Below are 14,133 nucleotides of genomic sequence, written 5' to 3'. Positions count from 1 at the left end.
CTCTCTCTCTCTCTCTCTCTCTCTCTCTCTCTCTCTCTCTCTCTCTGAAAACAAACAGGCATCTAGAAAAATTATAATAAAATAAGATTAAAAGCAAACAAGGCAGAATAAGACAAAACTAACTGATGGGGGAGAGTAAACAGGTTCACAACTGGACGGTGTGTAGAGGGTGAGCGACTTTAGAACACTCAGTCCTAAGTCAGGTGTCTCCATCAAACCTCCTCTTCCCCATGAGGAGGCAGAAAGATCATAAGAGCTGGTGGGGATGGATGAAAGACACCAAGGAAGCCAAGACTTCTAGACACAGCAGGACTGAAGCACGTGTGAACTGCAGCAGCATGCACAGGGCCTGCACAGGTCTAGGCCGTATGGGGTCCCAGTGCTGAGAGGAAAGCAAACACAAACTCCTCTCTGTAGTACAGAGCTAGCTATCTCTAATCAGTAACCTCTTGCATAGAAAAAAGTAGTTTTCTTGACCAAGTCTCATTAGATATTTAAACCATACTTAAGGGCAGGCTTCATGTCCAGTAGTAAATGGTTAACACAAAATGAATTCAGTGTTATTTTAGGAGTTTTTTTTTTTGTTCTCATAATGGTTTGTCTGGTTTTGATTTTTTGTTTGTTTGTTTTGTTTTGTTTTAATCTTAATAGGTCTTTTGCTTATACTGTGGTTTCCAGTTTTCTTTTTCTAATGAGATTTCTCTCTGTGTATGTGTTCCTTCTGCTTTTTCTTTAGCTCTTTTTTTTTCCTGAAGTCTACTTTTCCTAAAGTTAGTGTAACTGAACAGTATAATAACTCTGTAGACTTTTAAAAAATTGTTTTTGTTTATGGTGCTGGGGAATCAAACCCAGTGTGTTGAGCATATTAACTAAGCACTATGGTACTGACCTGTTTTTTTGTCCAGTGCCAGTTTTGTTTTGATTAATGTTAACATAATACATCATTTGTCCATTTTTGTATCATTCTGTGCATGGTAGATTAATGTTTTAAAGAGATAATTATAGTTTTATATCAGCCTGTGTGTAATCCCAGCATTTGAGAGGCCGAGGCAGGAAGATTGTGAGTTAAAGAACAGAAGTCCTGAGCTGTCTAAGAGATCTGTCTCAAAAACCAAAGATGGGTTTAGAGGGAAGGAAAGAACAGGGACGAGGTTTAAAGTTTGGATTGATCTGTAAAACAAGTGCAACTTGTCACTTCTGTGATCAAAAGGAGGACACATTCTCTGGCTTAGGTGTCCCAAGGACACCGTTCCATCTAATTACTCATTGTTTTCTTGCATTCTTTATGGAATGTCTCCTGTTTTCCCTTTTCTGCTCATTTAAAAAGTATAATGATCAGATTTGGATATAGATTTCTGTTCTTCAGTTTCCACCAACCAACCTCTCTCCCTCTCCTTCTCGCCCCTTCCCTCTCTCCTTCTCCCCCTCCTTCACGCCCTCCCTCTTCATGAATAAACAGTGTGTGTAACTACTGTTCCTATGTGTATGTACTTTAAGAGCTGAAGTAAACTTGCCCAGGATTACACATCTCGTGTAGCTGTTGGACCTGGGATGTGGCTCTCACCTGTCTTAGACACTGTGTAAAACTGTCCTCCTTCAGTTTACACGTCATTACTTAAATGATTGTGCTGTGTTAAGCTGCCTCTCTTTTGTCAGGATCAGATCTTGTATGTCTGTCGAAGCCTGATGATAAACGCCGTTCTAGCTGCCCGTGTTCTTGGCTTCCAGCAGAATGGAAATACCTAATGCCTTTGAGTGTTCTTTAACCTACTTTCTGTATTATGCATGCCATGTTCATGTGATGTACACAGTTCTTTTCTATCAGTCTGCAAGAAAGGGATTTGTGTTCCCTGTTTGTATCACTTATGTCATAGAGCTTTGCCAGCATTGCTAAACAGGTACTATTTCATTATCAGTCGTCAGTGAGCGCTCTTACTTAGTGTAGTTTCTGCCCTTACTTTGTAAATATACTCTCTTAAATCAGTTTCTTCATCAGAGTTGTTGAACTGTTATTAATTGTGTGGATTTTATTTAAATATGATAAAGGATCTTGAGCATATATGTCTTAATACTGCCTTGGGGAATAACATTTATGAATATTGAAGATGTCTTCCTTATTACACTAGTGTCAGTGAGGTTATTTGAATAAGCATGACAATTTTAAGGATATTCAGGATATTTGGGAATCATTTTCACTTTAGACATTTTACTTTTTCTCTTTCTAGAAGTGAAGTAATACTGATCATAATAGGGAAGTAGTTCCAAGGCTGAAAGTAGGTGTCAAATCTATCATTGTTTCTGTCATATAAACCCTGAGAAAAAATAACATATCTTTCAAGTTTTAAGACTCATGTTAGATTTTCACAAGACAATTTGATGTTTCTTTTTTCAAATAATACCTACCCCCCCCAAAAAAAGAGTGCCATTTCAAGTAAGCCCTATTCTTTTTTTAGTCTTTTTTTAAAGATTTGTTTTATGTATATGATATCTGCATGCACACCTGAATGCTAGAAGAACGCATTAGACCCCATTACAGATGATTGTGAGCCACCAAGTGATTACAAGGAATTGAACTCAGGACTTCTGGAAGAACAGCCAGTGTTCTTGACCACTGAGCCATCTCTCCAGCCTCCCGTCCTTCCCCTTTTTTTACGTTTTATGTGCATCGGTGTTTGTCTGCACATATCTCTGTGTGAGGGTGTCAGATTTTGGAGTTACAGACAGCTGAGAGCTGCCATGTGGATGCTAGGAATTGTACCCAGGTCCTTTGGAAGAACAGTTAGTGCTTTTAACCACCCAGCCATCTCTCCAGCCCAAGTAAACCCTATTCTCATCAGAGGATCCTTGAAAATTATTAGACTTTTTTCTACCCGAAAATCAGATTATTAGAGTTAATAAAATTTCCCTACGTGAGCTTTGTTGAAAAGAATTATTCTTGTCCTGACAGGTGTTTGTAAATTAGATTGGATAGTGTATGAAGATGTTTCTCAGTCATCATAATTACACAGCATTTATTCCCTTTGCTCTAACTTTTGTCTCATTATCATATTTAAAACTTGGGAATAATGATGAATTTTATTATAAGAAATTTATGTCATCTCTTACGCATCTCACTACCAAGCAGTGAAACTTGTCCAATCCACTGAGAGACACCATTGGGAGCACTGCATACAGCTTGAAGTCAGAACTACCACATACTTTTCAGTGCCTCCTTTATATGACAAATGACTCTCAGGAGCAAATGATATGTGACTCTTCTCTTGTTGTATTGCTGTTTTTATTTTTAATAAAGTACTGTGACTGATAGCCTAGTACAATTGTTTCCTTGGAATGTGAATGCTTACTGAACCTCTTTTATCTATTGGAGTGATTGTTTTATTGGATTCTAGTTGTTGCTCTGTGTATCTCAAAAACTTGTTTGTTTTTTAATTGCGTCTTTTCAGCTGTTTGCTATAGGGAAAGTGAACTGTGCTTTCAGAATTGTGGAATAGGACCCAGAAGAGAAATTCTCAGGATGAGTTCTGAGCTGTGTAAACTTTCATATACACAGTTTTTGGCAATTTTAGAGTGGCATCTTTAACAATTGGATTGCTTTTCCAATGGCACTTATAAAAACAGCTTGTCTCTACCCTGCTGGTATTGTGAAGACATTGCCTGATAGATACCATGTGAAATGACAGGGTGTCTCTTAAGTCTTTGTTAGAATATGTTACCATATTTACTAGTGTGACAGCTCCAGTGGCTTTACCCTTAAAATGGTGATGCTCTTTAGGAAGACTGTTCTACATGCATTGTGAAGAAGCTGGCTGTGATTAAACATGCTTCCTGTAACCATAGAAAGTAGCCTGGGCTGCCTAACAAGACCCTGTCATCTCTCTACTTCCTGACAGGAATATAATGTGATCATTCTCCTGCTGCCACAGCTAAAATTGGTTTGTATTACTGCCACAATTCTACACTATGATGTACCATGAGCCCAAATAAACCCTTGCATTCTTAGTTGCTTTTAACAGGTATTTTTCTCACAGCAACAAGAGAGATCCTCAAAATACTAGGCAAGTGCTCTACAATTTACAGATGATCTTTGTCCTCAACTGAGGAGACTTTATTTGTTGTACTTTGAGGCAGGGTCTCCTTGTGTAGGTACCCAGTCTAGTATGGAATCCATCTTCTTCCTGTCTCACATCCCAGGTGCTGACAGGTAGGTGTCAGCAACCCCTCCATGCATGTGTGTTTCTGTTTTAACTGTACTTATCCTCTCTTCCTATGGTGGAAGCAAAACATTAGCATCAAGAAATTAATAGCATCTCATTTATCAAGCAAGATGCTGGATAATTGGAGTTAGCCTTGAGTACATTCTCTCACCTTTTCTTAAAAGATACGAACTACCCTTGAATCCTATACTTCTTGTGTGTGTTGTACATAATAATTTATTACGGTTAGTACCATGAGCCAGCATCTTTTATTACTGTATTACTTCTTTGAGAGAAATTACTAATAACTTTTGCAGTATTTTTAAAGCACATGCAATTATAATAGAATATTGAACTTACTTCTGCAGTAAACAACCAAACAATAAACAAACTAGACAAAGAATATAGAAAGAAATATTTTAAACATTTTGCAAGATGCCAGGGTCATGACCAATAAGATTAGGGAAATCATTGAAATTAGCCCCATCTACCTGCCTGAAATACCTCCTGCTGCCCAGGGTGGATAAGGACGCCCTTCCATCTGGGAGCTGAGAGCAAATCACCTAGCAAGGTCAGAGAGCTAGATGGAAGAATTCGGTTTAGAAAGGTAGTTGGGATTTACAGAGCAGGCTACTTGAGAGAAATGTACAGGAAAGAAGCTCTGGAGAGTTGTAGGAATTCATTCTCTTCCAGTCTTTTGGATACCATGTTGCATTTATGTTCTGTTTGTCTCTTTCAATCTGACAGTTCTGTAGACTTCCGATCTGTCATATTTTCAGCACTTACACAGTTTTAGTCAAAGTATAATGTTCTCTGACTATCTTATGATTATGCAGAAGTGATTTTTCTTAAGTACAATTGGGAAGTGACCTTGTAGTGCCTCTGTGTCAGGAGTCCGTGATGCCTGTCAGTACGCCTTGCTGTTTGGTCCTGCTAACCGTGATGGTGTGACTTAGGTGGTGTCTTCCATTCTATCTCCATTCTGATCTCCTCTGATTACTTGAGTATAAATGTTTCAGAGGATTTTGAAGTCTCAGAGCTCCTTTTACAAACCGCGGTCTACGTCCTCTAATACATGTCATCCCTGCTTCCAAATGTACTGACAGCTTCTCAAGATCAACTGATTTGTGTCTTTTTAAGTCTGCCCCTTTGAAGTACTTAGGATTCCAGAATTTTTTTTTCATTAAATTTACTTTTCCTTGTGTCTGCCTTATTTCTTAATACATTTTGATTTACTTAATATACTTTTTTGTTTAATACAAAATGGAATTTATGATGTCCTGTTTATTATTTGGGGATAGTTCTCAAGCCAGATATGGTGGTGCATGCTTTTAATCTCAGCACTCAAGAGGCAGAGGCAGCAGATTTCTGTGAGTTTGAGGCCAGTCGTCTGGTCTACAGAGTGAGTTCCAGAACAGCCAGGGATACACAGAGAAACCCTGTCTAGAAAAACCAAAAACTAACTAAAATCAAACAAAAAATAGCCACTGCATAAGGAATGGTAAAAGTGACTCTGTGCTTGGAAATACTTTGTAGCAACTGGGAATGTTGAAACTCATTCTTATACAGATGTGGGGACCTCTTCAAGCATGTGCTACACAAAAGTTTGGGAAGCAACGTGTTTGGCATCATTCCATTTCTTTATGTGTGTAAATATAAAGACATCTGTACTAATCAGCTTTCTATTGCTGTGATAGAATACCTGGGGAAATTGCCTAAAGGAGGGGAGTTTGCCTTTGCTCATGCTTATAGAGTTTTAGTCCATGATCATTTAGCTCTGTTGCTTTGGGCTTACTGCAGTGAAGTATATCATAAGGAAAGTGTTAGCAGAGCTTGTTCACTTCAGGACTCCTGGGAAGTTGAGGAGAGGGAGACAGGACAGGGCTTAGGAGAGGGGGAAAAAGGAGACCAAAAAATAATTCAAAAGATTATGAAGATAACAACTATATTCTACTAGAAATATTTGGATGCAATGGAAAGTGAGGGGGTCCCTGCAGGTGTCAGACAGGGAAGCAAACCACATGAAGAGATAAGAATGAAAACCAGATTGACTTTATCAACCTGGATCAGACTTCTGGGAGTCTGATGCCAGGTGGTTCATTGTCAGTATATTTAAAACATAGTACAATATAGGAAACGGTTTCCAGGCAACAATCAGTCCAATCCCAGATGCAGAATAAAACGTAAGATGTTGACTACATAGAAACTCCTTTTCACAGCACGTGTGACCATGAGAGTGGGTTCTATAGATAAAAGGCCTAGAATCTAGTGTGGTCTCTGACCAATAGCAGAAGTCAGCAGACCACAGGAATCTTTCCTAAGGTAATCGGCTAGAGAGCGAAGAGTCTGGGATAAACATTATGTGAAATCTCCCCTAAGGATGAGTAATGGTTTAGAGATGGAAGAGTCTGAAATAAGCATTCTGGAACATTTGAGTGAGGACTGCCTCCATAGTTAGCAAAAAGGTCACCAGGTCATTAACAGCCTCCACTGTCCGCTTTCTGGATGGAATGCAGGTATTTGGTTTCTCTCCTCCATTGAGGAGATGAGATACCCCTTCATGATTAACATTCCTGGTTCCCATAGTGCTTCTCTGGTGTACAAGGCCCTCCTGCCCTCCACAGGAAAGGAAATGTTAGTTCTTTCACACTTCTGCTTGTTGTGAGTTGTTTTTATAATTGGCTTACTGTGTCTTTACAATGAGCAGCATGACATTGACTACTCAACATGATTGAACAACCGAGCAGCTTCCAGGCACAGAGGCTCTTGTCAGTAGGCTCTCTGCAGTACAGGGTCTAGGTATTTAGTACTGGTATTTAGTCTAGGGTGCCTAGAACTGATTACTGGGGGGGGGGAAGACTGCATGATTAAGATTTAGAAGTGTTACATGCAAACAACATAGGATTTTCCTCCTGTAGAACTGTCAGATGTGTTTAACACTAGGCTCCCATCTTGCACACGTTCTCTCTCACGTTCTCTCTCTCTCTCTCTCTCTCTCTCTCTCTCTCTCTTTCCCCCCCCCCTCCCGTTTCTTTCTGGTATACTTTATAACCTATCATACGTGCGATAGTATATGGAGCTGTACCTTTGTTGACACTTATGCATCGTGTAGATCTCACCCGGTGTCACCATGAACATCCCCAGGACTTACCAATATAATAGAGTTCTTTGCATGAGGAAATAGAGGGCTACGGAGAAAGAACCTTTCCCAAGACACTCTGTTGCCTTTTGAAGGAATTTAGAAATCCAACACACACACATTTTGTATTTCAAAATGAAAATTTACATGTGACTACTCACAGCTCACTTTACTGACTTAAGTGGGTGTCAAATTAGAATACTTGTATCCTCCCAACCAAGGGCAACATGTCCAGCACAGAAGTTAATGATCTCCGCCGTCAGTATCGGCTCAGGTGTGTGTGACGTGTTAGTCAAGTGAAGCTGTCAGTCCCAGACTGGCCTGCATCTGTTGCTATAGACATGGAAACAGTATGAACAAAGAAGCTGAAAGGCTCATTCTTGTGCAGTGAGCCAGAAAGATCCAGAATCCAGTATGAATGGCATGTTCCATCACACAGCAGTGTCTCCCTAGGCTGGGGAAGACTGTGAGCCCAGTGCCGAGGTTTCAGGCTTACGCTGTGGGAAGTTTTGGAGCACAGTGAGTGGTCAGATCTTTAAACTCTCAGGAGTAAATTCTGGTGGCAGAAGGACAGCAAAACAGTATAGTTTTTAAAAGATTTTAATTGTATATATTTGGCCTCAAGATGTATGGTTTCACTTAGGCTGTGAGCCTGTGATGACTGATTAACATTTATAAAAGTCTTGAAGTCGTTTCCAGATGTTTTAATTTTGTGGAAGACTTAGCTTGTTTTAAAATCAAGTGTTTTGTATAACAGAAATGCCTTAGAACTCTGTGAGCATTGCTATTTTATATTAGGCCATGTGTCTCAGTAAGTTTGTGATTATAGCTGAAGAAAGCTTCATTAATGTTACATTTTAATAGACTAAGGCTTCCAAGGAGTAGCCATAAACAGGAGAGGACAGGAAAGAATAAGTGATTCCCAATGGCACAGCCACCCTGGCTACATTCAGGGCCTGTACACTAGAAGTCAGAGGTAGGCTATTACTCTACCACTTGCTATGACCCAGGATGTGGCTGTAGCTCCTTTAAATGTCATCCTCTGTAAGACTGAGACAATATGGTCGTACAGATGACAGAATTGTATGATATACTGGTCCACATTAATGAGGCAGAGCTCTGTGTGGAAAGTGCTCAGATACCTCCAGGAGACTGTTTGCCTTATTGCCCTACCACTTAAGTCAAAGCTGTGTATGAGATAAAAGTGCTTGTCTGGTCCACTGGAGGCCCTTGGCAGTCTGCACACATGGTAGATACAGGGGAAACAAAGTCCACAAATTATTTTCTTTTCTGCCTGTTTTCTCCCAATTTCCCCAGGAAGTTTATAGTAACTTTTAACATGAGACCCTCTCTGAGGGGTGGGGTATGTGTGTGAAAGTGATTAAATTTGTACTTTTGTCTCTAAAAGGAAGATTTAGGTTGAGTACAAGGAGTAAAATTTCTAAAATCAGAACTATCTCATAGGGTAGTCCACCTCAGAAAGAGCAGGTTAGCCAAAGCTGCTTAGTACTTGCATTGTTTCACCTCTGCACCCAGCACTGCATGTCTGTAGCTGTTCACACTGTGGTGAAGATCCTGGCAGAGGATTCTAAGTTACGTATATTGGTTATGTGGTCTTGGGATTTTGGGCTCAGGTTTTTATAGTGATATAGGAAAATAGATTGACATAAAGACAATTGAAGTGTAATTTATCAAGATGAGAAAAGTTGTCATTTCCCTGGGTATTACCAATGTGGATAACAGAGCTTAAAGTTAAAGTTGAAAGTGTAGCTTCCTCATCTCCTGTAAAGCTGAAAAAATAAATGAAGCCAATACTCCCACCCCAAAACTTCCCCCTGCCCTTTGTTGAGTGTAATGAGGAGTATCTGTAGAGCGATCATTATAGATAGGCTTTTCCGTATTTTGGTAAAGTAGAAAATACTGAGGTCCACCAAACTATGAGAGTTACATGCAGAGTTTGACACATACTGCATGCTGCTTTCAGTTTTAAGGAAATAGCCTGGGCCCCGCTGTGTCCTAAGATGTGTTAGTCTCAGCCGTCTTTTCCCTGTTCCTTACCCACAACCCTTATCAGATCAGGAAATCTGTTTGTTCCACAGTCGTGTCTTGAATATCCCCATTAGACTGCAGTAGTTACCCCCCCGCCTGCATGTTAGCCTTCAGTTTAATGGCCTTTTTTATGTTCATTCATTTTATTTTATTTCCCATCGTGGTTTTGTTTATTTCTTTTTTTGTTTTTTGTTTTTCTGTTCTCTTTAAAAACCGTCGTGGTTTGCCCTTCATATTCCCCAATGTTTGCACATGACAAGATGTTGCCATCCCAACATTACCTCCCACCTCACTGACCAGTGCCACTACTGACCATCTAGCACCAGCCACAACGGGACCGCTTCCTTCAGCTCCTCGAGACGTCGTGGCCTCCCTGGTCTCTACTCGCTTCATTAAATTGACATGGCGTACACCTGCATCAGATCCTCATGGAGACAATCTCACCTATTCTGTGTTCTACACCAAGGAAGGGGTTGCTCGGTAAGTGCTGCATGTTCAGAGCCAGTGGGCCGCATCTTCTTACACCCGCCTGGCCATGCTCACCCACCTGCTTTACTGTGCCGGGTTTGTACCAGTTTTCAGTCCAGAAAACGAGATTGTTGAAATATGTCTTCCCCAATGTTATTTAGGTCATTATATAAACTCCAAGCACAGTGGAGTCCTAGGATTTTTTCCCTGCCTTTCTGAAAAACTGGGAGAAAGCAGATAGAGCTGCTTAGGTGGAAGTGTTCTGGTATAGCCTGGACTGTGCCTGGTGGGTTTTGTTCACTGTAGTACAGGGACTCAAACCAAATCAGATCAGTATGTGTGCTAAATAATCATTGCCACTGAAACACATCTCTAACAGTACAACTATGTACCGCTCCTATAAGATTCATTCAGCACAAGGTGTAGGTGTAGAGATTGAAATCAGTATAATTTATTAGTCAAATTAATTTAATTTTGGTTTTTTTGATGTCAAAAGAGTACTTAGGAGTAATGTCCCTAAAATGCCACTGTTGGTGAATTCCCTTTTACCTCCACCCACCTCAAGAGCTTATGTTGTTTACAGGAGGATGGCTAGAATCTCCAGACCACTTTATCCCACAGCCTGGCTTTCTGTGTGTGCGTACCCTCGTTTTCCTTTCTTCTCAGTTAAGCTCATTTTCTAGGGAAGCCAGTCTACTTATCAGTGGTGCCTTTGTTCCTAGTCTCTCTGGGATTCTCTTTCCTCTTTCCAGCTAAAGCTACATGTCTTATTCCTTCTGCGCCTATTGAAGCCCCATGAAGCCCTCTCAGGACAGTCTCTACCTCAGCACATTACTGTTACTCTCCATATGGATTGAAACCACTGGTACTGACAGTTAACTATAGTAATGAGAATAACTTAAGGCTGCTCAGTTGTTTCATGTGTATTTACATTGTTTTCCCACCTAATAATGAACTCTGTGAAAGACCCGTGTCACCTGCTGACTGTTGTAGACTATCTCACTGTTCTCAGCTTAGGGCCTTAACACATGAAGTACGGTTTATTTTCCTGCTAGGGTATTGTAATTGTTATGCATGTACTGTGTTTCTGTCCAGACTCCCAAGCTTATCGGGTGCAGGACCCTGTGACTCTGCCCCGTCACTAGCTGCAGTAACATACTTTTATCTTGATAGATTGGTCTCCTTGTCAAATAATGCATACTGAAAACGGGTTGTTTGAGATTTTACAAAGATAAGGAAATAAAGTTCTGTACATAAAAAGATGGTACACTATCAGTCTACTGAACATGAAAAACATTAAATAAAAGGAAGTTTAGAGAGTGATAAGTGCTGAGAACAAGAAAACTGAACACTAAAACAGCAAAAAAAAAAAAAAAAAAGAAATAAAACAACAAAACCTCCCAGAACCCAAACTCACACCTACAGAGTGGAAGGATGCATATAGCAGGACCTTAGGAGTTTCAGTGTCAGTGTCCGAATAACCTACGGGCGACAATAACCTACGGGCGACTCTGACAGCTGGATTGCAAATGTCATGTAAACTCACAGGGAAGAAGGCATCTAGTTGCTCCTATGCATAAGGCACACTGCCTTTGCCTTCCTTAATACATCTGCCATAAATAAATTTCTCACACAGATAATTGTATGTAGTTTCTTGTCATGCTCAGGCAACGTCCCTCAGGCCTCCCCTAAATGCCCACATACAAGTTTCCATGCACTTTCACGCTGTGTTAGACCCTGCTTATCCTGGTGCCCTTTGTTCAATCTTTAGATTTTACAAACCTAATGATGTCATATGGGACCTAGAAGTGGGCTGGGACATTCACAGTGCACACGAGTTCCATCTGCATGTCTGGAGTAAGGATGGCGGCCTTAGCACTCCCCTGACCCAGAACTTCTGGTAGAAATCAGCATGAGGTTAAACATAAAGGGCATACTTGGAACCACGTGTTGGGAGGTCAGTAAGAGTTTGGGCATAATAAAATGGGAATGGACCATTTTAGACGTTTGAGCAGTTGTGCCCTCTGACTGTATTAACAGTTTGTAGTCGGCAGTATTTTGAGAGCACTTTTAAGTTTATAATAGGAGAAGGAAAAAAAAATCCAGAGATAGCAGGTATGTTATCTAGATACAGCAGTCGGCATCCTGGATGAAGCTAAGAGCAGTGACTTAAGGTGGGTAGGAGGTGTGGACAGTACAGTAAAGAAGATGCTTAAGGCATTGTTACTTCATTAAGCTTGATTTCGAATACAAGCAATGAAGGGATAAAAGAAATCTAAAATGAAGTCTAAAGCCTATATCGTGATTATCTGTTTTATAATACAAACAGTTTACTTAGCCTTCTTGGGCTTATATTTATCGTCTTAAAAGCAAGGATGATAAATTATTTTACACAGTATAGTAAGAATACAGCGTAAGAATGTAGACCACTGCCTTACAGGCAAACTTCTCTACTTCTGCATTTAAAAGTTCAACCACCAGGTGGCACTATGTGCCTTGGTCATAAGTAGTAATTCTGCTGGCACTTAAGTTGCGTAGTCCAGAGGCTGCTTTGCTTGCCTCTCTTTATACCTGTGGGCTATTAGTCCATTCTACCATCTAAGCACCTCTGTTTTAAACACAAGTGCTTTTCTGATGTTGGCTATTAAATAAAGAGTTGAGAGTTACTCTAAGTATTAATAGTATTTTCAAGATGGATGAGGCATAGAGCTGCTAGTCTAATTCTAGGCCTGCATACTATGGATACCAGGCCAAATTGGAGCCATTGTCTTTATGATTGAGGAGCTAATAATTGTTTTTGTATTTAAAACAGTGACTTTTTTTAAAGCATTATATAGGCAAGTGTTTTGCCTGTAAGCTTAACGGTCTGGCACTTTTAAGAAAAAGTTGCCCAACCTGTCTCATTCTTTCATTAAATACTTAAAGAAAGTAGGGTTCAGAAAGAGCTAGTGTCTTGATCATAGTCTCTTGACAGGCTAACAGCCCTACTATAACTAGAATTAGATTTCCTAGCTTCTTGTTCAACACTGTCTTAATATAAAACACACTTTTTTTATTCTCATTTGATTCAGCTGTAGTATTCAAACCTCGGTTCCATTGTAACCACCCAGATAGTCTGAAAATAGTCCTTTCTGATGGTCACTGGTTCCTGTCCTGAAATTGCCTTTTCTTTCTTCTGAAGAGAAACTTGGTTCATATAGACCAGTCTATGAGAGCCTTCTCAGATGGGGATTTCATCTCTGGGAATCATGCTTAAGACTGACTCCCTTTTTATAACAATGATTCTATGGACGGCTGTTTCAGGATTAATAATGTCACTGGTTTCTCCCATCCCCCGCCTTTCAGAGAGGAACAAGTAAAAGATACATAAGATTTCAGCAATGTAATACTTACAGTTAGAAGGCAAATTTTAAGTTCTGTATGTGTGTGAATCTCCTGCATGTGAGCATTCTACCTACTACTTGTGCAGTGTGTAAGCATGAATGAGACAGTCTTATACTTCAGTTTCAAGTAAAATACCATCCCCAATTGTTTTTCTAAGAAATACGTTGTTTAAAAATTTATATACAGGCGAGTCGTAGCCTATGCTCCAGAGTTCAGTCCTTCCCATTAAACAGAACAGTCATTGGTGATCAAAACAAGGTCTAGCTACCTCAAAGTATAAAGGATCAGTTGATATGCTCCCTCTAAATCTGGTAACTTAGAAGTTTAGACAAACACAAAATAGTACTGTGGATATCTTAGGTAGTGCTAAGCAATAATTTTTAATACTATAGTATTCTTTTTAGGTGACCTAGCCAACTACAGTATAATAACCTCTATAAATATTCTGTGGCCACTTTGTTGTTTGTTTGTTTGTTTGTTTTTTACCAATTCAGGTTTTTTAAAATTTTTTAGATGAAAATATAATTATATTGGTTTCCCTTTTCCCTCCTCCCCAACTCTTCTTATTGTCCCCTTTCCAATTCATGGCCTCTTCTTCGTTATGTTTTACACACACACACACACACACACACACACACACACACACACCTTGTGGAGTTGTTTGTATGGTTTTGGTTATAATCAGTGATATCAGTAATATTTGAGCAAGATCGCCCACAGCTTGCCAGGTGTCACAACTCACTCTTCTGCCAGTCTTCATATACTGTTCTGCCTGGAAACACTCAGTTCCACTTTTGAGAATAAATGTGACTTAATGATTAGATTTTCACAGGAGCTGGAGATTGAAACTGTCTAGAGCTATGCTGTATTGATCAGTTTCTTCCCTAACCCTTCTTTATC

At 39.9% G+C, this 14,133-nt stretch overlaps 1 protein-coding gene across 1 annotated transcript in view; it reads left to right on the top strand.

Moving 5' to 3' along the window:
- Neo1 (neogenin 1) overlaps positions 1–14,133 on the top strand; it is a 108,394-nt gene that overhangs the window by 45,064 nt on the left and 49,197 nt on the right. The window contains exon 8 of the mRNA XM_028774445.1: positions 9,642–9,861. Coding sequence (XP_028630278.1) covers positions 9,642–9,861 — 220 coding nt within the window. The remainder of the gene's footprint in view (positions 1–9,641; positions 9,862–14,133) is intronic.

The sequence above is a fragment of the Grammomys surdaster genome, unplaced genomic scaffold (genome assembly GCF_004785775.1).
Source record: "Grammomys surdaster isolate TR1022 unplaced genomic scaffold, NIH_TR_1.0 241, whole genome shotgun sequence".
Taxonomy (NCBI): Eukaryota; Metazoa; Chordata; class Mammalia; order Rodentia; family Muridae; genus Grammomys; species Grammomys surdaster.
This window is presented reverse-complemented; position numbering and strand designations above follow the sequence as displayed.